Source organism: Tripterygium wilfordii, chromosome 16, assembly GCF_013401445.1.
Source record: "Tripterygium wilfordii isolate XIE 37 chromosome 16, ASM1340144v1, whole genome shotgun sequence".
Lineage (NCBI taxonomy): Eukaryota > Viridiplantae > Streptophyta > Magnoliopsida > Celastrales > Celastraceae > Tripterygium > Tripterygium wilfordii.
In genome coordinates, this window is record NC_052247.1 from 10,203,528 (window position 1) to 10,230,956 (window position 27,429).

Here is a 27,429-nt window from a genome sequence, read left to right on the forward strand (position 1 = left end):
GCTCTCTTGCCTCCACTGCGTCTGAAGTAGTTTGGCTCCATCACCTCCTTCAAGAATTACACCTACCTGTTTCCACATCTCCCATTGTCTATTGCGACAATCAAGGGGCTACAAATTTGAGCCTCAATCCAGTTCTACACTCTCGCATGAAGCATATCAAAATTGATTTACACTTTGTTCGTGACCTGGTCAATAAAGGTATCATACGAGTTCACAAGATATCTACTCATGATCAACTTGCGGATCTCTTAACTAAATCTCTGCTTCGGGATAGGTTTCTTGATCTCTGCTCCAAGATTGGCATGTCTTCTTCGACCTCCATCTTGCGGGTGGGTAATGAAGAGAATCAAGACAACCAAGCCAAATCTGTTAGGCCCAAGTCCAAGATAGACAAGATTCAAATTAACTCTAAAGCCCAAGCCCAATAACATGTTACTATGTCTCTAACGGATACCTGTACACAATCGTGTCACTCTGCAAATCAGACCGTTGTACATCTTGTACTGTCAGTCTTAGCTTGTTCTATTTAGTTTGCAATTCAGGTTGTAATTATCACGGTCAATAATATTCATCATTTCTCTTTACTTTGGTGACGAGCTGAACTCCAATTAGACATGTTTGTTCTAGTCTAGAATCGAGCTCGAACTTACTTATCAAGCTTGAATCGAGCTTGAAATTGAAGTCAAGCCATCTCCATGACAGCTCTACTCGACCAGACTAGAGAATAGAGGCTACAATGGTAAATGGTCGATTGCCTTCTAGAAAGAAAGACTTCAATTCAATGGCGGCGATGGCAAGGTAGCTGTTAGACAAAGGTATGGGCTCCACACACCCGTCTGGTGTCCGTGGGTCATCGGGGGTTCAGTTTTGTTCCTACTGGCGGCCTTAGTTCATTCGCTGCTTCCACGAAGATGGCAAATAAAAAATTATTGCAAAAGGAAACGCATTCACAACATAGTAAACAAATGATACTTCCGAGAAATGAAACAGGGAGTCTCCGTCGTCCGCCTGTAGACGGCTCTCGACATTATTTTAAAATAGAAAACTGCAATGCATCTTCTTCCATTGCATCCAGTCAACAATATTATTCAATTTGTTGGCGTACTGTATTCGCATCTACTTCTGATTTTCAAGCCATTCAGTCTCCATCATTTTACCTATTCAACTCTTACTATGCTTTGATGTTATCGTCTTGTATAATTGTATTTGCTCCCTCACAACACCCATTTTTCCACAACCCCATTTCTTTCTTGTTGTTTCTCTCAATCCTATAGGGCCAAATTTCGACCACCAGGTTACTGATTCATTGTCTAGCTGAACTGGGTCTTTGCCAAGAGTAAAGAATTTGTAGTACCACTTTTTCCTTTCTTGTGAATATCGCATGAATCTTCTTGGTTTCACCGTGTTCAAGTTTCCATCTTTGTAAACATTCAAATTTATTGGTTCTTATAATAGGCACCTAGGCAGGTTTTTCCGGTAGCCGCCGTGTTGGTCTGCAATTCCGTATATTAAGGTATCACAGATCCATCTGCTGATGAGATTGATCTCCTTGTACATTGGATTTCAGTAAGTATATAGAAGCACGTTATAAGGTTAACTGTATTCGTTTCTTAGTCCATTAGTCTCTTACCAGGCCCTCTTTTAGCTGCTGTGGTTGTACCTCTTTTTGGAGATCGACAAAATTTAATTCAGCGGACTAGCTGAGACTTGAGAGGAGTCTTATAAATGGCTAAGCCTGGATTTTTTCACTTGCACTCGTTTGAAGGCTCACATCATACTCAGAGCCAACAGATTGTGCCAATCCCTACCAATAAAGGGTCTTCGAAGGTTTTGCTGTTGCATGGGAATTTAGATGTTTGGGTAAAGGAGGCTAATAACCTCCCTAACATGGATATGTTTCATAAGTCTTTAGGGGACATGTTCTCAAAAATTTCTGTTAAGGTTAGCAACAAAATTGAAGGGCATTCCAGTACCAAGATAACCAGCGATCCATATGTCACGTTTTCAGTATCAGGTGCTGTCATTGGGAGGACTTTTGTGATACCTAATAGTGAGAACCCAATTTGGATGCAGCATTTCAATGTTCCTGTTGCTCATTATGCAGCAGAAGTGCAGTTTGTTGTTAAAGACAGTGATGTGGTAGGGTCACAGATAATAGGTGCTGTGGGGATCCCGGTAGAGCAATTATGCTCCGGCATTATAGTGGAGGGAAAGTTCCCCATCCTCAATACAGCGGGGAAGCCCTGTAAGGCTGGAGCTGTATTGAGTCTATCAATTCAGTACACCCCAATTGAGGCAATGACACTTTATCAACATGGTGTAGGAGCAGGTCCTGATTACCAAGGGGTTCCTGGTACATATTTCCCCCTTAGGAGAGGTGGTAAAGTGACTCTATATCAAGATGCCCATGTTCCTGATGGCTGCCTTCCCAGTATTAAGCTCAGTGGTGGTGTTCAGTATGAACATGGAAGTTGTTGGCAGGACATTTTTGATGCCATAAGTCAGGCTCGTCGTTTGATTTACATTACAGGGTGGTCGGTTTACCATACAGTTAGACTGGTTCGTGGACTTAAGGAAGGAAAGGATTCTACTTTAGGGGATCTTCTTAAAATCAAGTCACAGGAAGGTGTGAGAGTGCTGCTTCTTGTATGGGATGACCCAACCTCCAGGAGTCTTCTGGGATATAAAACGGTGAAGCTCCCTTCTTATATCTTGTTGCTTTTTGTTCCACAGCCGTACTTGACTTCATGTTGCTTCCCTTTTGCTGGTTCTGATTTTGGTTAAATTTGCAAAAATATGTGATGAGAGAATACAAGTCCTTCAAAAGGTTCATTTTCTCTTGTTGTGCTTGCCAAATAACCCTCATTGCTAGATCTTTGCAGCAGTCATGTCAATGTAGCTTGCTAAAGGTGCAATAGATATAGTCAATGTGAAAGTAAAATAGACTCGTTCAATTCCGGGAAATAGCCTTTCCACATATTATGTGTGGGGTAAGATTTATGTACATCTTGTATGTCCTGGATCTTGCATTCTCGCTTACAACGGGAGGCTTGTGCTTGAATTTTTTATTATCCAGTATGTATTGTCTGCATACTAAGTAGCATGTAGGTATGTCTGCATACTAAGTAGCATGTACTGATGCGCCTACTCAATTAGATATGATATGATTTTGTCGGATGATCTTTGTAATTTTTAACTACAGATATGAATAGTGTATTCCCCCAATTTTTGCCCATTTATTGAAATGTCATTCCAGTATTTTTAATTCAATAACACATCTTTACCCACTTAATATATTTTGAAGGCATTGAATGAGTTATTTTGCTCTGTAGAATGGGGTCATGAATACAAGTGATGAGGAGACTCGTCGTTTCTTCAAGCACTCTTCGGTACAAGTGCTTCTTTGCCCTCGATCAGCTGGAGAAGGACATAGCTGGGTCAAAAAGCAGGTTTGATATGATTATATTTGTATATGTTTGTTCATATAGAAATGCTATCTTTACCTAAGCCACAACTGAGATTCTGTATCTCATGCCCCTCACTTAGGCTGCTTTATTGTAAGAACTGATGGAGTCAAGTAGTGCAAAATCTGAATGGGAAGGCCGTCTCTTCTGTTAGTGTGGTTGTGGAATTCCTAAATTTCTCTATCATTTCATCCAAAACCAGGAACAAAATAAACGCTTGAAGTTAAAATAAATATCTGATGATAATTTGGTAGCCACACTCTGTATGTACCTCTTGGTCACTTATGTTGCATCTATATTATAGTATAGACTATATTTGAAATGAGGTATGGGAAATTTGAAAAACCAGCAAGAGACGAGTGGCTTCATTATGTTTTCACTGACAAAATCCATTATACCCTGGAATATTGTGGATAGGTAATTATATTTTGAAACACCTTGACTATTATCGGCTATGGCTTGTCACAATGTCTGTAAGCAGTGAACTGCGACACAGAGCTGCTGACTGTTCTTTAGTTAATGTCAACCTAGCATGTGTCTTGTTCTTCCCGGCCTTAATATCCCATTCTAGTTAAAACTTGACTGAGAATAATATTTAATATTTTCTTTTTCTTTTTCTCGAACTTAGAAGCTATGGGCAATTTAGTTGCCGGTTAATTGTAATCTTCGCTAGAGATGAAAAGGATTCGTGTTAAATGCTATATTACTTCATGCAATGCCAAGGTCACATTACGTGGCCTTTGAACCGTTAGAGAGGCTTTGGCTTCTCCCTTTTGTCGGAAGCCATTAAATTGTATCAATAATTCAATATCATTTTTGTTGTTGGAGGTCTTCACACATGTTATGTAATATTTCTATTTATGCATGTTTGTCATCAACTGATGCACTATTCTAAACAAATAATTGTTGAACTTCTTCATTTTTGATTCTTTGGGTTTCAGGAAGTTGGAACAATCTATACCCATCACCAGAAGACGGTAATAGTAGATGCTGATGCAGGGAACTACAAAAGAAAGATCATAGCATTTGTTGGAGGTCTTGATTTATGCTTGGGCCGATATGATACTCCAGAACATCCTATTTTTAGGACCTTGAACTCAGTTCACAAAGATGACTTCCACAATCCTAATTTCACAGTAAGTACTTATCTAGTGTTTTCCTGTTGTTGTCCAATTTAAAATATTTAGCTGCTTTAGACTGGGAACCTCCTCTTCTCCTTAAGTCACCGTGCCCATGATTTGACACTGCTTTTACTTTTACTTGCTGTGAATAAGTGCAAGGGGTGCAAATACCATAGTAATTGTAACTTTTAGAGTTTAGGTGGCTGCTTGATGTTTTCAACCATAGCACATAATATGTGTAATGAATAGCATAATGATTTTTCAATTGACCCGAGAGTAATTAAAATGAACCTATTCATATCATCAGGTGGTTTGCACTAACAGACACTAATTTGGGCAGTTTAAAGTAGTCTTCTTTCTTTAACAGAATTACCTCCAATGGATGCCTCCTTTTTTTTCCCTTCTCTTTTACCAGTTCTCTGCTTGGACTTTTTCTTGTTTTGGAAAGTACTGATGCTATCCTGTTTAATTCATGTGAAGTGTGGTTTTAGTAGCTCCCATGAAAATTAGAGATAAAGACTGTAAATTCGAATCAACTCATAAATTTATTGCAATCATAATAGCTCTTAATATTTTGTGTTGTAAACAAAAGGAGCCTATTATTGCTGGTGGCCCAAGAGAAGCATGGCATGATTTGCACTGCCAAATTGATGGCCCTGCAGCATATGACATCCTCACTAATTTCGAGGAGCGTTGGGAAAAGGCTTCAAAACCTCGTGGGCTTCAAAAATTAAAGACATCACGTGATGATGCATTGCTCAAGATTGATAGAATTCCTGAAATTCTTGGGATAGCAGAAGTTCCTAGTGCAAATGACAATCATCCTGAGTCTTGGCATATTCAGGTATACTGGAGGTCAATCAGCTGTTATTAATCTTTCTTTCAACACTTTTTTGACTTGGAAGATTTATAACTATTTTTCCCAAAAATTAAAGGTTTTCCGTTCCATTGATTCTGGTTCTGTCAAAGGTTTTCCAGATGACCCAAAAGATGCTACAAGCTGGGTGAGAATACAGAAACTTTTATGCTAGCTTCTTGTTTTATGAATGTCATTGAAGTTGTTTAACGTCAATTACAGTTTCTAACTCAATACGCCGATTACATTGAAACAGAACCTGGTATGTGGGAAGAACTTGCTCATTGACATGAGTATACATACAGCTTATGTGAAGGCAATCCGTGCTGCCCATCACTTCATCTATATTGAGAACCAGTACTTTTTGGGGTCGTCTTACAATTGGGAGTCTCACAAAGACTTAGGTGAGGAATTCTAAGCTCTAAGCTGAAAAGGGAATATATTAAGTTCTTACAATTCTAATAAACATCGCGCCCTTCTGATTTTAATGATTACTTCAAGTGTTACTTTTGGTACTAAAATGTCCGTCAATTACCATTTTCGGATTTATGGGAATATTGTAATTTTTTTGGAAAGTTGTTAGTTAGGGTGTTTGGTCTCACTTATATTCTGCACCAAACTCGCTCATTTAAGCAATATGAGATGTGCGTAACAAACCCCCGGGCTTCCGAGCTGATGCCCACGGCGACTACACTCTGCAGACACCATGCTAGGGTCCTCAACTCAACTACCCCTCCTGGATCCATAGGTAGCCCTGCCCAGCCAAGGTGTGAGAAGGGGTCACATAGGCCCACATATGCGAAGGTGGTTCGCTTCGATACCAAATGATAGGAAAGGCCACCCTTCTTCGCCAACAACACTTTATCCGTTTTGGGCCATAGACTCACACAAATTTGTCTTTCCCATACCCACACAAGAGCCAAGACCAAACTTGTTTGGCCCGGAAAACCGGTCCAACAACCGTCCCCTTCCAAGCCCAGACCTGGCCATTCTAGCTCATAGGCCAAGGTCCAGGAAAATCGGTTTTGTTAGTTAGGAGTTTGGCCTCACTTATATTATGCACCAAACTCCCATGTCTAAGCAAAATGGGATGTGCGTAACAGTGTCCCAAAGTTTTCTGTCTTACAGACTTCTCTCTTCAGAGGGACATTAGTAAATAAGTCATGATAAGCATGCTTTCTTATCTGCAGGTGCGAACAATTTAATACCAATGGAAATTGCTCTTAAAATTGCCAGTAAGATCAAAGCAAATGAGAGGTTTTCCGCATATATTGCTATTCCGATGTGGCCTGAAGGCGCTCCAACGGGTGCTCCAATTCAGAGGATTTTATTTTGGCAGGTATATGTCGATTCTATTTTTGCATACCTATTCCTTTCTCCCCCTACTTTTAATGTATGTGTTAAGTTACATAGCTATTTGCCAGATACCTTGTTACCCTCACACAATCTTTTATTTCATATTGCAACTAAATTGAATACTTAAGGTCAATAGCTTTGACTTTTGAGTCCATTGCTTTTTTTGCTGTGCTTACAAGGTCAGTTTGCCCTGCACACATCTCTTTGTTAGAAACTTACAAGAGATAATATGCTTTTAACAAAGCAGCACTATCTCTTTGGAAGAAAAATTAACACCTTATCTAGGCAATATCTTAGATATTATATAAATAATTTTAGACATTGTTACCTGAGAATTTCATGAACTCAACTATAAATAGTTCTTATCCGCTTCTTAACCAACTGAAGAACAATGGAAAAAGGAAATTTGAACTTGTGTGAATGGGGGAGATACAATGCCCAATTTTTTTTTTTAATTCATTAGTCATGTGGTGGTCTTATTAATTTTCTGAGGAAGGGGGGTATCGAACCTTGCACCTCATGCAAGTGATGAGGAGCAGCAGGACATTACTAGACCACAGGAGGTCCTGATCCCAAATTACTGAAATAATGCATGTCTATTGAGCACTGGCTCAAAGCTGCATTTTCTTACCATGGGTTGCATTATTTGCTGCAGCGAAAGACAATGCAAATGATGTATGATACTATATACAAGGCTTTGGTGGAGGTTGGACTTGAAAATGAATATGAGCCTCAAGATTTTTTGAATTTTTTCTGTCTTGGCAATCGTGAAGTAGAAGTAGATGGGGAAGAAAGGTTAAATTCTGCAGCACGAAATACCCCTCAGGTAGCCTCCCATCCTGTCACCATTTCAGCTTCTCTTTCATATATGTTGCACTAAACAACAATTATCTTTCTTCTGTTAATTGAAAGTATTGTAAATTGGCACTACAGGCACATGCTCAGAAAAGTCGGCGCTTCATGATTTATATCCATTCTAAAGGAATGATAGTGGATGATGAGTATGTGATACTGGGATCTGCAAATATCAATCAGCGCTCAATGGAAGGTACACGAGACACCGAAATAGCGATGGGTGCGTACCAGCCTGACCATACCTGGGCAAGAAAACGTTCTCGTCCACATGGACAGGTAATCAAAGATCAGATAAACTTTCATACTTAATCTTGCTGCAATACTGATGTATCTTTATGTCCAGTCTATATTAACACACACACACACACATTCTTTGTTGTGTCCCTTAGCTTTAAGGACACAATAATTGTAGTAAGGATATAAAATTGAGATCCTGCGAATTGCAGCAGCAGCAACAATAGTAAAGCCTGGGATCCTGATTCAAATGTGATCATAATTAAAGGTGATCAGGGAAACTATTCAAGCACGATGAAGCCATATAATTCTTGATCATTAAACTGCCAATTTGGTCTATTTACAACGCAAGTTCTTGGTAGTGTGTTGACATCAAAATAAAAAATTTATGTTTCTCGTGCAACTGAGTCATAAGATTTGATTATTTACTATTATGATTGGTTGCTAAATTTGTTTGCATGACTAGCTATAATTTGCTTGGAAATGCAGATTTTTGGATATCGGATGTCATTGTGGGCAGAGCACTTCGGAACCATTGAAAAATGTTTTGGAGAACCAGAGAGTCTCGAATGCGTGAGACGAGTGAGGTCCCTGAGTGAGAACAACTGGAAACAGTATGTGGCCGAAGAAGCAACCGAAATGAAGGGTCACCTACTAAAGTACCCAGTCCAAGTTGACAGAACTGGCAAGGTAAAGGCACTCCCAGGCCATGAAACATTTCCAGATATAGGTGGGAACATATTGGGATCTTTCATAGCCATTCAAGAAAATCTCACCATCTGAACTACTGGTCCTCGGCATCTTGTGTGTTGTGTTGTGCATACTTGTACTTCTTGTGTTCTCATTGAGAAATTATGCTTTTGATCTGTACTTGATGATGCCACTGTTAGGAATTATATATATATATATATATATCCCAGTTTGGGAATTTATGTTTGCTGAAAAAACCATGAGTCTATATTTTGTCTCACATCAAAAGGGGGGGGGACCTTTTTATCTTCTTGTAACACGTTTAGCGACCATTTTTTTGTTTTAATTTCTGCATTTGTGTTATGATTTATGACATTCAAGTGACACATGCCATAGCAACTTTTCAAATATAATACCTAAGATGACAATGTTGTATTGAAAGTCATCACCAAGGAGTTTTTAATATTTCAAATTCTTACTTTTATTGTTCACGACATGTGGTAGTACTGTGATAGACAGGAGATGTGCTTGTTCTGGCCGGGCTCGCGAGAGCAGGAGTTTTTCTTGAGATTTTTGGGACTTCATCTTTGCGAGTGAGGTTTTTATTCGTAGGATTATTACTCAAGCCGGACCAAAATGAGGGTACTGCAACCAGTTAAGAGTCTTGATATGCAAAGTTGACATAATTGTCATCTCGAATAATGACAACTTTTTCAGTGACTGTTGCGATGTAGATTTTCAGGTTTTAGCTTCCTATTTTCTGGATCATTCTGCTTTCAATTTTCAGCATTTAGGAATGAAGTGTCTAGGCTTGGCACAGTAGTGACATGTTAAGTTCCATCTTTGACCGTCCTCTTTGTTGGCTCTGGCCGCGGGGATTTAGATTGTGGCTTATGTCCCGAGAATCTTGCTTGTCTTGTCTTTTTGAAACAAGCGATTCAAACTCGGGAGTATCTCCCTTGTCTTTTCATCGAGACTCTTCATTCAGCATCCTGTCTTTTACCATATCTAAGGTGTTTGGAGTAGAGTTACTGTCTAACACAACTAATGTGTGAAGGACCTAGGCTACATAAGAGGGGGGTGAATTGTGTCCCCAAATTCCTGTTAGGAATCCTCTAATACAAAATCGTCACATAAAAACACAACACACACAAATACTTGGTCTTTAGTAGGATATCCTAAGTCAATTCAAGCAAATTTCAATGAGGCCTTTAATCAAGTCAACCAAATCACTTGTAATACAAGTGTGACAAAAACAACTTCCAACAATATATAAAACAAAGTCAAGACAATGTATATAATATTAGATTTAAGATAATGAGCAAATATTCAAGTTTTAATCAATGCATAATTTGTATGATAAGCGGAAGCAATTTCATCAATTAATAAAATAATTTTAAATCAATGCAAGCTTAACTTTCTCCAACTAGACCCGTATGTATCAATCAAACAAATATATTAGTTTCTAATCATATAAAACAATCACATATAATTACACAATATATATTAAACAGTGAACAATATAGAACATATAAAATCATATTAAAGCAATAAAACAAAACTATAAAAGAGTAGGGTTGAAAAGCCCTCAAAAGTCTCCTCACGATTTGACAACTTTTTCCTCTTGAATTTCACCAATTAAGCTTTGTAAATTGTAATATTGTCTCCATAAATTCAGCAATTTCGTCCCATAAACTTGACTCCATTTTAGTTTGCATAAGATGGAAAACAAATCAGCTTTGACTTTGATGTAGACTAGCTAGGGATTTCTCTTTCATGAATATGGAAAGTATCTTCAGATTGCCTTGAATTTAATCTTCATGAAATAGGAAATAAAATCATCTCCTTTTGACTTGATATGATCGGCTGAATTCAAATCCCTTTTTTTAGTTAATTGGCTTCTCTTTGATAGATATGGAATGTAGCTTTAAACTTCCTCACTTGTCGTGTACTCATTTGTCTCAATGTAGAAAAGGAAAGTCTCATGATTTGATTCATTGCTTGGCTGGTCCTGACTTGCATCATCTTATTTGTTTCCTTCTTAGCCGACTTCATTCTTGCATCATATGAGAAGATCCCCTTTAAATGCTTCAGTGATTTATGCTTTCTTGAATATTTGACTGAGCTCTCCATGAATTACTCTTCGAAATGGCTTCCTTGATTTCAGATTTTAAGTATGGAAAGTGGAACTTTCACTTAATCACAAAATATTCTCCACGTCAAGTACGCATAAGGATGGATATTGAATTTTCTTCATATGCTTGGTTCCCATACCTAGCATGAATAAGGAAGTAACCTTATTTCTTGCTCGTTTGTTTTCACATAAAATTTCCTTCTTCACTTTGTCTTCAAATGGCAACCTTGAACAATAATTTAAACGTGTCATGTCATCTACACAAATATAGCATGCTTCGCCACCTCACTTGCTAATATGGCATTTTCCAAATTTACTTCAATTTTCATCTAGTGGATTGCCAAGGGTACTTAGGAATTTCTTAGCAAGCCCTAGGTCTTCTGAGATCATTCTTGGACCGCCGAATAGCTCACATATTCATTGGAGTGCTTAGACTTAACCTGAAATATTCTCAAAAATGCTTGTAAGCTCGTTTGAGCTTCATGCTTGAAACATAGGTTAGTTATGATCAAATAATTAAACTTCTAGCATATATAGCATTATAAGCATAAACAAGATCACGTATTCAACATGTATTTTGGTGAACCATCAAAACATGTTTTTTCACATTTTAAGACATATTCAAGTCCATTATGCTCACACACATTTTGGCACATAATCATAAAAAACGCAATGTTGACCTAGACACTAAGTCTTAGTCCAACAATGTGTCCCAACTTATTGGCAAAGAACTAAGCATCAGCAACGCTTGCAATTCATCATCTATAGTTATTTGCGTAGAATTGAGTTGATCAATGTAACCTTGGAATTTACTCATGCGCTCTGAAATACTGCTCTCGTCTTTATACTTCAAATTTACTAGTCGTCGCATCAGAGTAGCTTTATTTTGTGTGGTTGATCTTGCATACATTTTCTCCCATTTTTTTCATAGGACATAAGTATCGTGTTCAATAGCAAAAAATCGGGTAAAATACGGATAGATCACTAAAAGATATCGGTGTTTGTAATTGGGTCACTAAAGGAAAAAACATTTCAAATTCGGTCACTCAATGTTCCCAATTTTAGAAATTGAATCACTCCAGTCGATTCCGATGAACACATGGCCCGTAGGTAGATCACGCACACAATACAACAATTGTATAACTTCAATTTGTAGATAAATCTCCCACAAAATTAGTTCTCACCTTTTCCTTCTCAGACTCACTCCTTTTGAAGTTTTCTTATGTTTTTATCTCAAGGTTCCCTCTCACTCCCTTGAGGTTTTCTTTTTATCTTTCTATCTCAAAGGTTAACTGCTTTGAGACTCTATATTTTCTTTCACAGGTACTAACTACTACATCTCTCTTACAACCACATAACTAACTAAGGAGATACTTTTCTTTCTTCGTACAACATGTAATAATCAATTTTCTTTCTTGTATGCGTGTGGACCCGTGAGGAATGCAATGAAATATATTGAATGCCTTGCGGACTATTCAAATGGAAAATTGAGGCATGAAGACTCTGTTGCCTCATCTCTTGTGGAATATTCATCTACAATTGGAGTGAAGATTGGAGGGAAGACCAATAAGAGAAGACCGAGACAAAGTTTCCATCTTTATAAACATTGCAATGTATTCGTTCTTCTAATAGGCAGGTATTTCCGGTAGCCGCTGTGTTAGTCTGCAATCCCGTAGATTAAGGTATCATAGATATATCTGCTGATGAGATTGATGTCTCTGTAATCAATGGACCTTGTACGTACATTTGATTGCTGAAGCAGTAAGTGTATAGAAGCACGTACGTCAGAGGAAGGTGTGAGAGTGCTGCTTCTTGTATGGGATGACCCAACCTCTATCAGTCTTCTGGGACATACAAGATATAAGGTTCCTTCTTATATCTTGTTGCTCTTTGTTCCATAGCCGTACTTGAACTCATGTTGCTTCCCCTTTCGCTGGTTCTGTTTTGGTTAAATTTGCAAAATATGTGACGAGAGAATGCAAGTCCTTCAAAAGGTTACTTTTCTCTTGTTGTGCTTGCTAAATAACACTCACTGCTAGATCTTTGCAGCAGTCATGTTGATCTAGCTTGCTAAAAATGCAATAGATATAGTCAATGTGAAAGTAAAATAGACTCACGTATATGATTCATGGCAGCTTGAACTTTAATTTTGCTTTGTCTGCATGTCCCCGACCCCGTCCCCTATGGGAGGCTTGAGCACGGAATTTTTTTTATCCATTATGTATTGTCTGCATTGTAAGTAACATGTACTGATGCACCTTCTAAAGTAGAAACAATATGATTTCACATACCAGCATTTTTAAATCAATAACACATCTTTACCCACTTAATGTATTCCCAAGGCATTGAATGAGTTATTTTGCTCTGTAGAATGGGGTCATGAAAACAAGTGATGAGGAGACTCGTCGTTTCTTCAAGCACTCTTCGGTACAAGTGATTCTTTGCCCTCGATCCGCTGGAGAAGGACATAACTGGTTCAAAAAGCAGGTTTGATGTGATTATATTTGTATATGTGTGTTCATATAGAAATGCTCTCTTTACGCAAGCGACAACTAAGATTCTGTATCTCATATGCCGCTCACTTCGGCTGCTTTATTGTATGAACTGATGGAGTCAAGTAGTGCAAAATCTGAATGGGAAGGTTGTCTATTCTGTTGGTGTGGATGTGGAATTCCTAAAGTTCTCTTATCATTTCATCCAAACCCAGGAACAAAATAAACGCTTCAAGTTAAAATAAATCGATTATACGCTGGAATATTGTGGATTTGGAATTATATTTTGAAACACCTTGATGGGTTTGTGAACTCCATAGATTATAGGCCACGGCTCGAGTAAACTCTGAACTGCGACACAGAGTTGCTGACTGTTGTTTAGTTAATATCTGCCAAGCGTGTATCTTGTTCTAGTTAAAACTTGGGAAATTTCTCCAAATGACTTCATCTACTAACAAAACTACAGAAATGACTTAGTTTGTTAAAATCAGCAAAAATGACCTCTTTTTAATTTTCAAAGTCAAAAATACCCTTGCCCTTATAAAACAAATACAGATATGAATATCATTCTCTCATCCTTCTCTCCCGAAGCACAAAATAACAATCTTTCTACCCTGCGACGCAGCTGCTCCACCTCAATCTGCACTTGAAAACATTAAAACTTTGATCGATCGAAAAGCACAGATCGGAAATACCCATTGTATCAACAATATTCGTTGTTATTTAGCACAACTCTCATTGCAAGTAAGTACATATATATACAATGATCGTCTTCAGTTTCATTACCTTGTCCTGCTATAGTTGAGCAAATTGCTCTAGCATTTTATATAGTCGATCAATATATTTTTAGTCGAGTATTCGGTCGAGCAACAGTGAACTTATTTGGTCGAGCAACGGTGAATTATCTGGTCGAGCATTATTTTGTTTGGTCGAGTATAGTGAACTTATTTGGTCAAGCAATATCTTTGGTCGAGCATCGGTGAATTTTCTGGTCGAGCAATATCTTTGGTCGAGCAACAGTGAATTATATGGTCGAGCATTATTTTTTTGGTCGAGTATAACGAAATTATTTTGTCGAGCAATATCTTTTATATGCTCTAGCATTATATTTATACTTGTTTGTGTATTTTTGTTGGTCGAGAAAATGTTTTTAGTGGTCGATCGATCAACCTTTTTTGTCTGGTCGTGAATCATTTATCATGTACCTTTTTTTTTTGCAGGGATGACATTAATTGATCTATGAGTTGTTTGGAGTTGATAGTAATACACATGTTTTGGAGTGGAAGTTTGCATATAATATACACTTTGACATGGAACCAATGATCTTAAGTAATGACCATGACCTCAAATTCTTCTTAATACAAAGATACATGTCAAAGCATGATCTACTAAAGGTCTCCAATTGATCCTCATTTAACTTATTTCTGATATTACAAATAACTGCATCTGGTTGGGAAAATTTTGACACTTTTACAGGAAAATGATGACCCTCTGGAATAATGTAAGCCATAGTAACCCTAAGATAAAAAAATAAGTGAAATAAATATAAGTTAACAATGCTCAACCAGTCAATATGAATGCTCGACCGTTAAATATGAATGTTCGACTAGTAAATATGAATGCTCAACCACATAATAGATATGCTCGACCAGTCAATATGAATGCTCGACCATTAAATATGAATGCTCGAGCACATAATAGATATGCTCGACCCCCATAATCAATCTAAGATAAAAAAAATAAGTGAAATAAATATAAGTTAACAATGCTCGACCAATCAATATGAATGTTCGACTAATAAATATGAATGCTCGACCATTAAATATGATTGCTCGACCACATAATAGATAAGCTTGACCCCCATAACAAATAAATCTCGACCAGAAAAACCCTAAACTCGACCACAGACCCTCAAAATGCCCGACGAAATCTCAAACACTTGACTACGTCGAAAACTTCGTTTTTAACTGTGCGAAATTGTTTTGAACAAAGTCATGCAGTAATATGGAACCCAGAAAAATGGGTGAAACCTCACGAAACTTGTAATGGCATGTAAACGTAAACAAATTAACCAGAATCATTTTTGAATAAATGGTAAACTTACCTTGGAGTATTCAGAATAGTTGATGGAATGCAAACCATTGTAGTTGATAGAACACAAACCATTGTAGTTGTTGTAGTTGAGAATGAGAATGAGAATGGAACTGTGTTTAAAGGAGAAACTAAAAGTGAAAGGGATTTCAAGAAACGAAAAGGAAGGAGTAATGTAATGAAAGAAAAGTTAAGGTTATTTTGGTCTTTATCAGTATAAATTAGGTCATTTTACCTCTTTTTTATAAACCAAGTCATTTCTACAGTTTTGTTAGTAAACTGAGTCATTTTTGACAATTTCCCTTAAAACTTTAACTTAGAAGTTTGGGGAATTTTAGTTGCAGATTAATTATTCAATTGTAATCTTCTCCCCATTTTATTGGTAGCCACTAAGTTGTATCAATATCATTTTTGTTACACGAGGTCTTCACACATGTTATGTTTGGCAGGGTGTTTATGCGAGCTTAAATGCTAGCGAGACCGCTAAGGTACAAGCTCTACCAAATGGGTTGGATAAGCTGGCGGTATCGCCCTACTACCGCCAGCTTTACCGCCCAAAAAAACCTCTTAATTGAAGCGGTTTATTACGGGTCAGAGCTTGGTTTGTTTCGTTACAAAGAGCTTCGTCGTTCAGATGGGTCTGAGTCCGAAGAGGGTCGCGATGATTTCCAAGAGCTAGATCTCTCATCAACCACCACCACACCAGTCAGGTACGTCTTCGATCTGGTTTTGCTCTCCATCAATGCTTGTTCGATTTTTTTTTTTGCTGATAATTGTTTTTTATTCACTATATCTCATATCACTCGCGGTGATTTTCTTTCCTTTGCAGTATATAAATCAGATTTGGTCATTCTGCCTCCTCCACAACATTCCATACGCACAGCAGTGCCCGAAGGCTCTCATCTCTCCAGGTATGATTTTCTTTTATTTTGTGTTTTTCTCAATCATATTTCTATTGCATTCATCGATTCGTTCCCTGGTTGCTTTTTTGTGATGTGTGTTCTTTGCTTTCGTTGAGAATTTTGATTGTGTCTTCGATCTGATACTGAATCTCTATTTTTTGATCGATATAAGATTATTTTCGGCCAGGTTTTGTTTTCTTGTATGAATATGATTACTGATTAGTCTTTGGATTCAGAGAACTTGATGGTTAAAGTCATAATAGCTGGTCTAGGTTGGATTGTGGTTAAGAGTTTTGTTTAAATAGATGGATTTGGAGGTTGTATATTGTAGTTATTTCTTATTAAGGTTGTAAGGAAGGCTTTTGGTTTTCCGGTAAGGATCCATCTCTTCCCTACTCAGTTTGAATTTTAGCAAATCGAATTTCTTTCTTCTGGGTTTTGAGTCATCTATGTTTACAATTAAAGTCAGTATGTTCACTTGGGTTTTGAACATTCATCTTGAATTAGGGATTAATCTTCCTACTCTATGTGAACTTCTTTGAAGAAAACAGTTGTTGCTGATATAACTGGCTGAAAACCATGCTTCGGCTTTAGGTAGAACCATTGTCACTATTATTGCTCTGTTTGGGTTCTGTAACCTCAGCTGCATTTGGGTTTGTGAAATTTTTTCTTTTGGTGATACATATATAGAAAAGCTATTGTTTATCATGAGCCTGCTATAACTTTGAATCATAAGTTTATAATTCTTGATTAAACTGCAATTGTCCTAAATCTGGTTAAGCCTTTTCATTTTGAGTCTTTCTGAAATATTCAATCATCGATCATTTGTACTTGGCTTTGAAATCTTGTTTAAAATCTTCAAGCATGCTCAGAGTTAAAGGATGTTCAAATATGCAGAAAGTTCCCACTAACTTCCATCTTTTGTTGCTGAAGGCAATCTAATATTGGTGTTCCTGTTTTTGCATTGCAAGGTTAAAATAATGTCTAAAAATGTTTGTGTTTTACATGTACATCTCATGTTTAGATATGTCATGGAAAGGGAAAGATAAAATGGCTACATATGAGGGTAGTCAGAATGAGAGAATCAAATGGGATGACACGACTACTCGTGTATTGGTGGAGATATGTGTTGCTGTTATGAAAGCTACTAAGCAAGTCCCTGGCACTAGTATCCCAAAACTAGAATGGGAAGAACTTGTTGTCCAATTCAATGCTAAAACGGGACTTAGCTACCCAAAGCAATCGTTAAAAAATAAATGGGATTTGCTTAGAAAGGACTGGACATTATGGACCAAAATGACTGCTAGGGACACAGGTATTGGGTGGAATGGGAGCAAGCAAACAATATATGCAAGCGATGAATGGTGGGAAGAGAAAATTAAGGTACATATTTATTCTTTTTGATAAGTACATTTGTCTACTACTATACTGGTAACAAAATACATGCATTTATAATTAAGTGCACATATTCTATACATTGCAGGAGAACAAAGAATATGCCAAGTTCCGCAAACATGCGTTCAAACATAAGGCAGACCTTGAATTCTGTTTTACAGGTACATATGCCACTGGATCAGCCCGATTAGCACCTTCTAGTGGATACATACCACCTCCAAAATACCCTGTGAGTGAAGGTACTCAGTATACCCAACATGAGAATGGTTTGGAGACTTGGTTTGGAGGAGGATATGTGCCAGAGCCACCTAACCCTTGCACTGATCCACCCAATGTTTTCAACCTTGGGGAATCTCCACAAAGAGTCATAGAAGATGATGATATTTCTTCTGCAAGTTCGCGTAATAAGGGTGTTCCAGTGACACTGTCGCACACATCCGAATCATTGGGAAAGAGATCATTTGAAGGATCAGTTAACAGGAGTTCAAGTAAGAAGCAATCGGTCACCAGAGCTGATGAACATGACACAATGCTGAGATTGGTAAAGGCTGTGGAGACCCATGTGTCTGTTAGTAATTCTGTGGCACCAACTAGGTCTGGGAATGTCAACAACACCACTGTGGCTATGGAAATACTTAGCCAGATGAGGAGGGAGCAACCAATTTCTAATGATATCATTCTCTTCGCAGCTGACTTATTCGCGGATAATCGTGCCAAAGCAGACATGTTCTGCAGCTTGGACCCCGACTTGAGACTGCCATATCTGGAGAAGAAATACCAACAGAGCACAAATATGGGTGGTGTGTGATGACACTAACTTTGGCAACAAACTACTCTTTTATTATGGCTTTTGGACTTTAGTTTAATGACAGTATGCATGTTTATAATTTTTTGGAACCTTAGTTTAATCTTAAACTGAAGCTATTTCTTTCTTTCCTGTTCGCAATATAGCTCTCTAATTTCAGTGCAAAAGTATTTCTTATTTCTTCAGTTTTGATCCTTTGTTGTTTGGAACATCTAGCCAGGTTGACCATTGAAGTGAAAAGCTTAGAGTAGTATTGAATTGGCCAAGACAATTTTTGGAACCTTAGTTTAATCTTATGCGATCGTATTTGACATGGATGCTATGTTTATAACTATTTCTTATGAAAATTTTCTTATTTTAGATATGAATTTGTTTATAAGACTCTGAGCAAGACTTATATGGATTTTCTTCTACTTCAGGCAATAGGAAAACTGATATGGTTGATGATGACTATGATGATGAATGGGATGATGACTATGATGATGAATGGGAAGTCAACCGTAAAAGGAATGATGATTTTATACTCATTACGTCTGTAACTGCAGCTGCAATTTGGTATCAAAATAGACGTGCGGCCTAGTTTGATAAGGTCCCGTGTAGGACATCTATTTTACAGGGTGCTGAATGGGTCGCCGAAATCTTACATGGACACCCAGATAGATGCTACCAGAATTTTAGGATGAAGAAAGAAATTTTCATGGGTCATGTGGTGCTATTATTAATTCTGAGGAAGGGGAAAATCGAACCTTGTACCTCGTGCAAGTGATGAGGAGCAGGCGACCACTAGACCACAAGAGGTCCTGATCCCAAATTACTGAAATAAGGCATTTCTATTGAGCACTAGCTCAAAGCTGCATTTTCTTACCATGGGTTGCATTATTTGCTGCAGCAAAAGACAATGCAAATGATGTATGATACTATATACAAGGCTTTGGTGGAGGTTGGACTTGAAAATGAATATGAGCCTCAAGAGTTTTTGAATTTTTTCTGTCTTGGCAATCGTGAAGTAGATGGGGAAGAAAGGTTAAATTCTGCAGCAGTAAATACCCCTCAGGTATCATCAGCTTCTCTTTCATTTATGTCACACTAAACAACAATTATTTTTCTTCTGTTAATTGAAAGTATTGTAAATTGGCACTGCAGGCACATGCTCAGAAAAGTTGGCGCTTGATGATTTATATCCATTCTAAAGGAATGATAGTGGATGATCAGTATGTGATACTGGGATCTGCAAATATCAATCGGTGCTCAATGGAAGATACACGAGACACCGAAATAGAGATGGGTGCGTATCAGCCTCACCATACCTGGGCAAGCAAACGTTCTCGTCCACATGGACAGGTAATCAAAGATCGGATAAACTTTCATACTTAATCTTGCTGCAATACTGGTGTATCTCTATGTCCAGTTTATATTAACACACACACACACATATTCTTTGTTGTGTCCCTTAGCTTTGAGGCCACAATAATTGTAGGAAGGATATAAAATTGAAATCCTGAGAATTGCAGCAGCAGCAACATAGTAAAGCCTGGGATCTTGATTCAAATGTGATCATAAATGAAGGTTATCAGGGAAACTATTCAAGCATGATGAAGCCATATAATTCTTGATCGTTAAACTTCCAATTTGGTCTATTACAATTTAAGTTCTTGGTAGTGTGTTGACATCAAAATAAAAAATTTATGTTTCTCATGCAACTGAGTCATAAGATTTGATTACTTACTATTATGATTGGTTGCTAAATTTGTTTGCATGACTAACTATAATTTGCTTGGAACTGCAGATTTTTGGATATCGGATGTCATTGTGGGCAGAGCACTTGGGAACCATTGAAAAATGTTTTGGAGAACCAGAGAGTCTCGAATGCGTGAGACGAGTGAGGTCCCTGAGTGAGAACAACTGGAAACAGTATGTAGCCGATGAAGTAGGACCCATTATTTTGGATTTCATATATTCCAAATCAATGGTTCAAAAATTGTACTTATCTTATGTCCTGAGATAATTTCCTATTGTGTATATATGTTTAAAATGACATGAATTTTAATTAAAATAAAATAAAATAAAAGGTCAAACCTAGGGATGAAAATGGGTCAGACTACCCACGGGCGGCTCTAGGGAGGCCCATTATAGGCCGGCTCAGGTTCGGCTCAATTCTTACGAAAAAGGAGTCGAGCTCGAGTCTATTTTGAAGGTCATTTTGTTAAATAAGCCGAGCTCGAATTTGAAGACGCCGGGCTCATAGGCCCTAAGGACTACATCATACATAAGTACATATATATGAAAAAATGTTCAATTAAAACACGAAAGACAGAATAAGGCCCAGACTATCACCTGCTGTCCTATTCAAGTATTCAGTATTCACAATTTACATTCCAAATAGCTCATTCTTTGGTGCGTGTGAAAATAAAACAGGTTTCGGGGTGATCTTTCGAAACGAAAGGGGATGTTCATGCTACAAGTTCTATGATGCGACCAACAACATTTGAGCCCACTTTGGCCGAGGCTTTGGCAACTCTGCATGCACTTGGGCTTGCAACAGAATTGGGGTTCACAAAGATCCTCTTAGAAGGTGATTCTGCGATCATTGTATCTGTCATAGACAGAAGGGAAGTGATTTTAGAGATTCATCGTTTGCTGCTTTTCTTCTCGTCTTGGTCTATGCAACATGTCCGCATAAACATCAATAAAGTTGCCTATAGTTTGGCGCAGTTAGCATTGCATGATCAGAAATATTGATTTTGGATTGAGGAAGCACCTCTACAAATAATGTTGCTAGTTGAATCTAATCGAGTGTTCCTCCAGAGCGAGCTCTGCTAGAGTCTTTGGATTTCTAGTTTTCAATTTGGTATTTTATTCGCTTCCTTTATCCTATTTTGGAGCTGTATTCCACCTTCATGGTGACCCAATGCCTTCTTTAGCCTCTTCTTGTCAAGCCCATTCTTTGGTGCTCGATTAATTTATCCAGGTCACTAACCTTTTTCAACAAAAAAAAATCAAGACGAGGATCTGTCACGGTTTAGCTCAACCTAACCCACTTTCATCCCTAGTCAAACCCAAATCAAATGCCTTCTAAAAAATTAGGTTCTTGCTAACCCAAATCAAATATCTTGCTCGATTCGCTATCCATTGTCTCGATCTCCTTGTCCAATACCATCATCAATGGTTATCTCTATGACATCATCGACAGAGGTGGATGCAGCCTCTCTCACTGGGGGGCTCTAGTGAAATAATGTATGTTTTGTTATATGTATAGGAAAAATGTACTAGGCTCCAAAAAAAATGTAACTGGCCCCCCCATGAAAAATCTGATGCCCCAATGAAAAATTTTATCAGGCCCCCAATGAAAAGTTTTATCAAGCTCAACAGCTTTACACGAAATTAAAGGTAAACCTGTCAGCCTAACTCACACGAAACCTTCCACTACCGAACCTACCGTGACTCAGGCATCAAAGGTCAGGACTGAGGACATGTCCATTGAGTATGATGCTCTTGTTCGGAATGGGACATGGACACTTGTTCTTCTACATCCGTCTCAAAATTTGGTTGGTTGCAAATGGATTTTCCGCATCAAATACTTACTATATGGCTCTATTGACGATACAAAGCATGATTAGTAGCTAAGGGTTCCACTAATGCCCGGACATTGATTATCATGATACCTTCAGTCCCGTAGTCAAGCCAACCACCATCCGCCTAGTTTTGAGCATTGCCGTCAGTCGTGGGTGGATTCTACGCCAACTTGACGTCAACAATGCATTCCTCTAAAGTACATTGTCTGAAAATGTGTTCATGGCTTAACCACCAGGTTTCATTGATCATGATCATCCCCAACATGTATGCAAACTCAACAAAGCTATTTATGAGCTTAAGCAAGCACCAAGAGCCTAGTATCATGAATTACGCCAGTTCGTTCTTCACTAGGGCTTCTCCAACTCTTATGCAGATCCCTCATTGTTTGTTCTCAGCACGGGTCAAATCATATTGTATCTGTTGGTCAACATAGATGACATTATTATTACAGGAGCTCATGATGCTACGGTCCAACCCTTCATCACTCTTCTTGCCAAACGGTTTTCCCTCAAGGATCTAGGACCCTTGACATATTTTATGAGCATCGAAGTGGTTTCACATCCTCAAGGACTTCTTCTGTCCCAACGTCGGTACATCTTTGACTTGCTGGCGTGAACTCATATGGCTACATCAAAGCTCGTGGCCACTGAACCTCTTCTCACACTGCACTCCAATACGACACTCTCGGATCCTACAAAACCCCTCCCCAGGACACGGTTTCAACTACTCAGAACCAAGATTGGACTCTCCTCCCAGAGCTCCATCTTGAGGGGGCATGCTAGAGATAAAGCTTAATTTCATAATTATCGTCATATCAATGGTCAACTAATTAGTTATTTTGTTACTCGATTCTCTCCTCAGTTTAAGGATTGTTTATTGCCTTAATTTAAGGATTGATCAACATACAATTAGGGTTGATATCTTGTAGACATACACTGTCAATATTTCTATCTCTTCTTCGCACTTACATTCGATACTCAACATTAACTCTTCTCGCCCACTTATCTTCTCCCGTCCCTTAATTTACTGGTTCTGTTTATGATATATTGATAGTAATGAATTAATATATGCGTAGAGCATTAATGCCTTATCTTTCTTAATTTTGTAGTGTTTTCCTAACTTTGCAATATAATAGAACAATCCAATTCTATTTCATCGAAATACGAATTTAGTGACAATGGATAACGTTGTCAAGATGATCATGAAAAAATTGGTCACTCATTTGAATGCCCAAATTCACTTGGGAAATCCATTAATATTATTAAGAAAGATTTTCAAGGTACATGCAAAAAGGGGGAGAAGGAAAAAACAAAGAAGGTAGGTACCATGAAACCTTCCATTGCCTTCATATCATGCTCAAGGTGTGTTCCTACTCACCACCCATTTTTAGGGAACGTGTCGAAGCCAACTATCACATATACTATGAAATCCAAAATCCAATGGAGTTTTTTTTTATTTTTTATTTTTAATACTACAACGGATTACGCTTGTGGTTGAAATCGAACCGACTATCATATATACTATGAAATCCAAAATCCAATAGAGTTACATCATTAACATTTGAACCAATTATAAACTTTATGAGGAATTGATTTTTTTTTCACAACATTATTATTATAGCACACATACTACGACCTACCACTTTAAGACGGTGCAATAAAAAAAACACTCCATTAAAACGAGTATCAATTAATTAATTAAAAATTATCATACCCCACTCCCTCTAATTAACAAGAATAATCTTTTTTTTTAAAGAAATGTCAAAAGACTTAAATGATTGCATTAGGTAAAAACCAATATAAAATAACACATGATGTGATTTTTTTCTCCACCACCTAATGAGTAGACGAAACACATCAAGACAATATCAATTAACAAACATAAATAAATTAAATTTTATCGGTATCAATGGATACCGAAGGAACTATATCAGGTAGAACACCCGATTCTAGACAAAAAAGACAACACAATCTCTTCCTTCTCCATACACATTTTATAGTATGTCAATTTAGTGTTTTTTTTCTCTAATTTGTTGTTGGTTTGTAGATCTAGTCTACAATCTATGTTCTGTTCAATGAGAAATACACAAGATTTTTTCACCACACCATTTTTCAAGAAGATGACATATGATTCTTCTCATTCATCTGTCGTTGATTCTTCACCACACCGATTCTACTGGTGTGTTATAAATTATTAGGGAGCTAACGTTAAGTGTAATGTTTCCTATGATTGAATGTTGGGTTTGAATCCTTTTAAAAAAAATTTACTTGCCGAGTCAAGCCACTAACGAATAATTCGCAGATCAGATCTAGGCTTCTAGCACAGTAAAAAAAAAAAGAATTTTAAATCTCAGACACAATCTGTACATTATATCTCCCATAAACACTCCTTCCGCCAGATCCAATTCAAACCAAACCTCCATTTCTCTCTCATTCTTCTCTGAAAAATGGGATTCCCAGCTAACGGAGCTGCATCCGACAAGCCACTCAAGTTCCTAATCTACGGTCGAACTGGCTGGATCGGGGGCTTGCTTGGTAAACTCTGCGACTCACAAGGCATTGAGTACGCCTACGGCTCCGGTCGCCTCGAGGACCGTTCCTCGCTTGAGGCCGACATCGCTGGTGTCAATCCCTCACACGTGTTCAATGCCGCCGGTGTCACTGGCCGTCCTAATGTCGACTGGTGCGAGTCTCACAAGGTCGAGACCATCCGTACAAATGTTGTCGGCACTCTTACCCTCGCTGACGTCTGCAGAGAGAAGGGCTTGGTCTTGATTAACTACGCCACTGGTTGTATCTTTGAGTATGATGCGGGTCACCCACTCGGGTCGGGTGTCGGGTTCAAGGAGGAGGATACACCGAATTTCACCGGATCTTTCTATTCAAAGACTAAAGCTATGGTAACTGTCTATTACTATTTTTTTTCCTTCATATTTTCCTGAGATCTGATAATGTTATGTGTTAGATTTTAGAATTTGTTTCTTTCGATCTGACTAGCCATTGAAACTGATTTACTTTACTCGAGCTTTCTTAGTTTTGAAATTTTGAATCAGTCAGGATGGTCCTGCTAGTTTTTGTAGAAGCTCTTGATTGGGGAAACTGCATTTGTTTAAATTGCCGTGGTGGGGAGGCTACTGTTTTATCTTGTTAGGCAGCATAGGATTCAGTTTTTTTTTTTTTTTTTTTTTCCTATCTGCATGATCAACTGCTGGGACCTTCTTGAATCGTAATTTCCACATGACAATGAACTTGATTTGAGACAAGGAATCTCTCGCATAATCCAAGTAGACGAATCCGAGAGCATCATCTTGATTCTTTTGGAATTTGATATGCATATATTTTGTGTTTGGTGGGTTTTTTTAATTTATTTGACATTAATTATATGAACAATTGCATTGATTAATGTTAGAATCTCTGATTCTATTATTAATATAAAGTAAGATTTTTTTGATTCAGTGCATCTGATAAAATTTTCTTTTTTGTTTTGGGGACTTGGAAGGTTGAGGAATTGTTGAAGAACTATGAGAATGTTTGCACATTGCGTGTGAGAATGCCCATCTCATCTGATTTATCTAACCCTCGCAACTTCATCACTAAGATTACTCGATACGAGAAGGTAGTCGACATTCCAAACTCAATGACTATCCTGGATGAACTCCTTCCCATTTCCATTGAGATGGCAAAGAGAAACCTCACTGGTATCTGGAACTTTACAAATCCTGGTGTGGTTAGTCACAATGAGATTCTAGAGATGTATCGAGACTATATCGACCCTAACTTCACATGGAAGAACTTCAACCTAGAAGAGCAGGCGAAGGTGATTGTTGCCCCAAGGAGCAACAATGAACTCGATTCTAGTAAGTTAAACCAGGAGTTCCCTGAAATGTTGCCTATCAAGGAGTCCCTCATCAAGAATGTGTTCAAGCCAAATCAAAAGACAGCCAAAACTTGACGTCACACAAATGAAGCAGGGATTCCTACAGAATGAAGTCTTCTCCATAAGTATTTATTCAATCCAAAATCATAAGTCCTCTGGGTTGAAGAAGTTCTTAGGTTTGAAGTTTTTATTTTTTTATTTATCTTCAATTTCTTTAGTTCTATTCTATCTATTAAATTTTGTTCGTATGGGTTGTTGTGGACTCTCTAGCGTGCTGTACGAGTTCCTCCTTCCATACAATTGCTGTTTCTATTTTTGTATTCGGGTGTTGTATTCATAACTTGATCACAAATAAATAGTTGGATGTGATTTATCAACGAATATACATAGAATTGTTAAAATTTCTTAATATTGCCTGCCTTGGGCTGCTTATTTCTTTCGAGCCTAGTTGGTTTTCTTGTCTTTGTAGTTTAAAAATTTTCTGCTAATTGTGAAAGATGGTATACTCACCAAGTGCAAGTTGCTGGTTTGCTGCTAGGGAGGAAAAATGTAGTGACAGAAAGTTATCGGGTGAGCTTTGCCTGATGCTCGTGCGCCATGGAATGTGTCGTAGCCTCGTAGATCATACACATAGGGCAATTAGTTTTGGATTGGATTAGTGGGGGATACCAGTTATTCAGTTAAGCATCCAGATGAATATTTGATGTATCTAACCATATGCATCAAGTTAGATTCGCAGAGTTCATTTTTTGCAAGGCCATGTCATTGGAATAGATCAATAGATGATTTGCAGCGCAAGAGGAATACCAAACAATGGCAAGTTATGGGATTGCGCTTGCAGGTTTGCTTAGGTTATGAAATGGCTGGAACTTAGTACTGGTGTTCATCTAACAATAACAATGGAGGTGCACGCAAACTGGTCCAGCCGGTTGGACCGGTACCCGAGAGCAAATATGTGATCGAATGTTCTAGAACTTGAATTTGCGGTCCATCCGTGTTGGACCATCATTCAGACCTGTCCGTTAAACCTGACGACTAGATCGGCTTGATAAAAAACAAACAAATATTATTTGGTAGATTTAATTAGATTAGTAAATAAATAGTATAATTATTCCTTAAATTTAGGTTTTTCATATATGGTATGGAATGTATAATTAAATCTCTATTACCACATTAGTTACGAAAATAAATTAAGAAAATTCACTTAAAATATGGACTACTTAATTGGAAAAGTTATTTATATGTTAGCTTAAAATTTGCCTTATATTCAAATCTCATATACAATATATTATTTTTAAAGTTTAGATTTGTTAAGACTCTCTATTACCACAATAGTTACAAAATCAAATTAAGAAAACTAGTCGTTAACCCGTGGGATGCAAGAGATGAAATTTAATGTTTTTGTTATCAAATATTATTATATTAAGATAATACTTTTGCAATTTAAATCTAAGTGTGAAGGTTATTTTCCTAGTATGATTTATTCTATTGAATTTGTATATTAACTCAAATAAAATTGTACTCGACATTAGACATTATCTAAATTTGTAGGTCATATTTCTCTCTCTCTCTCTTTCTTTTTACA

At 37.6% G+C, this 27,429-nt stretch overlaps 4 protein-coding genes across 5 annotated transcripts; all 4 read left to right on the forward strand.

Annotated features, from left to right (window-relative positions):
• Positions 1-976: 976 nt before the first annotated feature.
• LOC119980407 (phospholipase D gamma 1-like) lies at positions 977-8,961 on the forward strand. Of its 2 annotated transcripts, XM_038823091.1 has the most exons (11): positions 977-1,513; positions 1,634-2,691; positions 3,333-3,449; positions 4,406-4,600; positions 5,178-5,429; positions 5,521-5,589; positions 5,698-5,845; positions 6,632-6,780; positions 7,453-7,623; positions 7,731-7,928; positions 8,376-8,749. In XM_038823091.1, exons 2-11 carry the CDS (start codon positions 1,726-1,728, stop codon positions 8,667-8,669), a joined length of 2,559 nt encoding a protein of 852 aa, XP_038679019.1. In that variant the 5' UTR covers positions 977-1,513; positions 1,634-1,725; the 3' UTR covers positions 8,670-8,749. The 2 variants fall into 2 exon arrangements, with proteins under 2 accessions (XP_038679019.1, XP_038679020.1); XM_038823092.1 differs by having other exon boundaries at positions 977-2,691; positions 8,376-8,961.
• Positions 8,962-15,795: 6,834 nt separating this feature from the next.
• On the forward strand, positions 15,796-18,999 carry LOC119980408. Its single transcript, XM_038823093.1, has 5 exons — positions 15,796-16,003; positions 16,123-16,204; positions 17,220-17,578; positions 17,679-18,390; positions 18,815-18,999. The coding sequence occupies exons 3-5, from the start codon at positions 17,222-17,224 to the stop codon at positions 18,973-18,975; spliced, it is 1,230 nt and encodes a 409-aa protein (XP_038679021.1). The 5' UTR covers positions 15,796-16,003; positions 16,123-16,204; positions 17,220-17,221; the 3' UTR covers positions 18,976-18,999.
• Positions 19,000-19,050: 51 nt separating this feature from the next.
• LOC119980782 (phospholipase D gamma 1-like) lies at positions 19,051-20,400 on the forward strand. Its single transcript, XM_038823575.1, has 4 exons — positions 19,051-19,192; positions 19,285-19,449; positions 19,539-19,736; positions 20,182-20,400. Exons 2-4 carry the CDS (start codon positions 19,294-19,296, stop codon positions 20,398-20,400), a joined length of 573 nt encoding a protein of 190 aa, XP_038679503.1. The 5' UTR covers positions 19,051-19,192; positions 19,285-19,293.
• A 3,684-nt stretch (positions 20,401-24,084) lies between these two features.
• On the forward strand, positions 24,085-26,253 carry LOC119980371 (bifunctional dTDP-4-dehydrorhamnose 3,5-epimerase/dTDP-4-dehydrorhamnose reductase). The gene is made up of 2 exons (XM_038823043.1): positions 24,085-24,867; positions 25,467-26,253. Exons 1-2 carry the CDS (start codon positions 24,415-24,417, stop codon positions 25,917-25,919), a joined length of 906 nt encoding a protein of 301 aa, XP_038678971.1. The 5' UTR covers positions 24,085-24,414; the 3' UTR covers positions 25,920-26,253.
• The last annotated feature ends 1,176 nt before the right edge of the window (positions 26,254-27,429 follow it).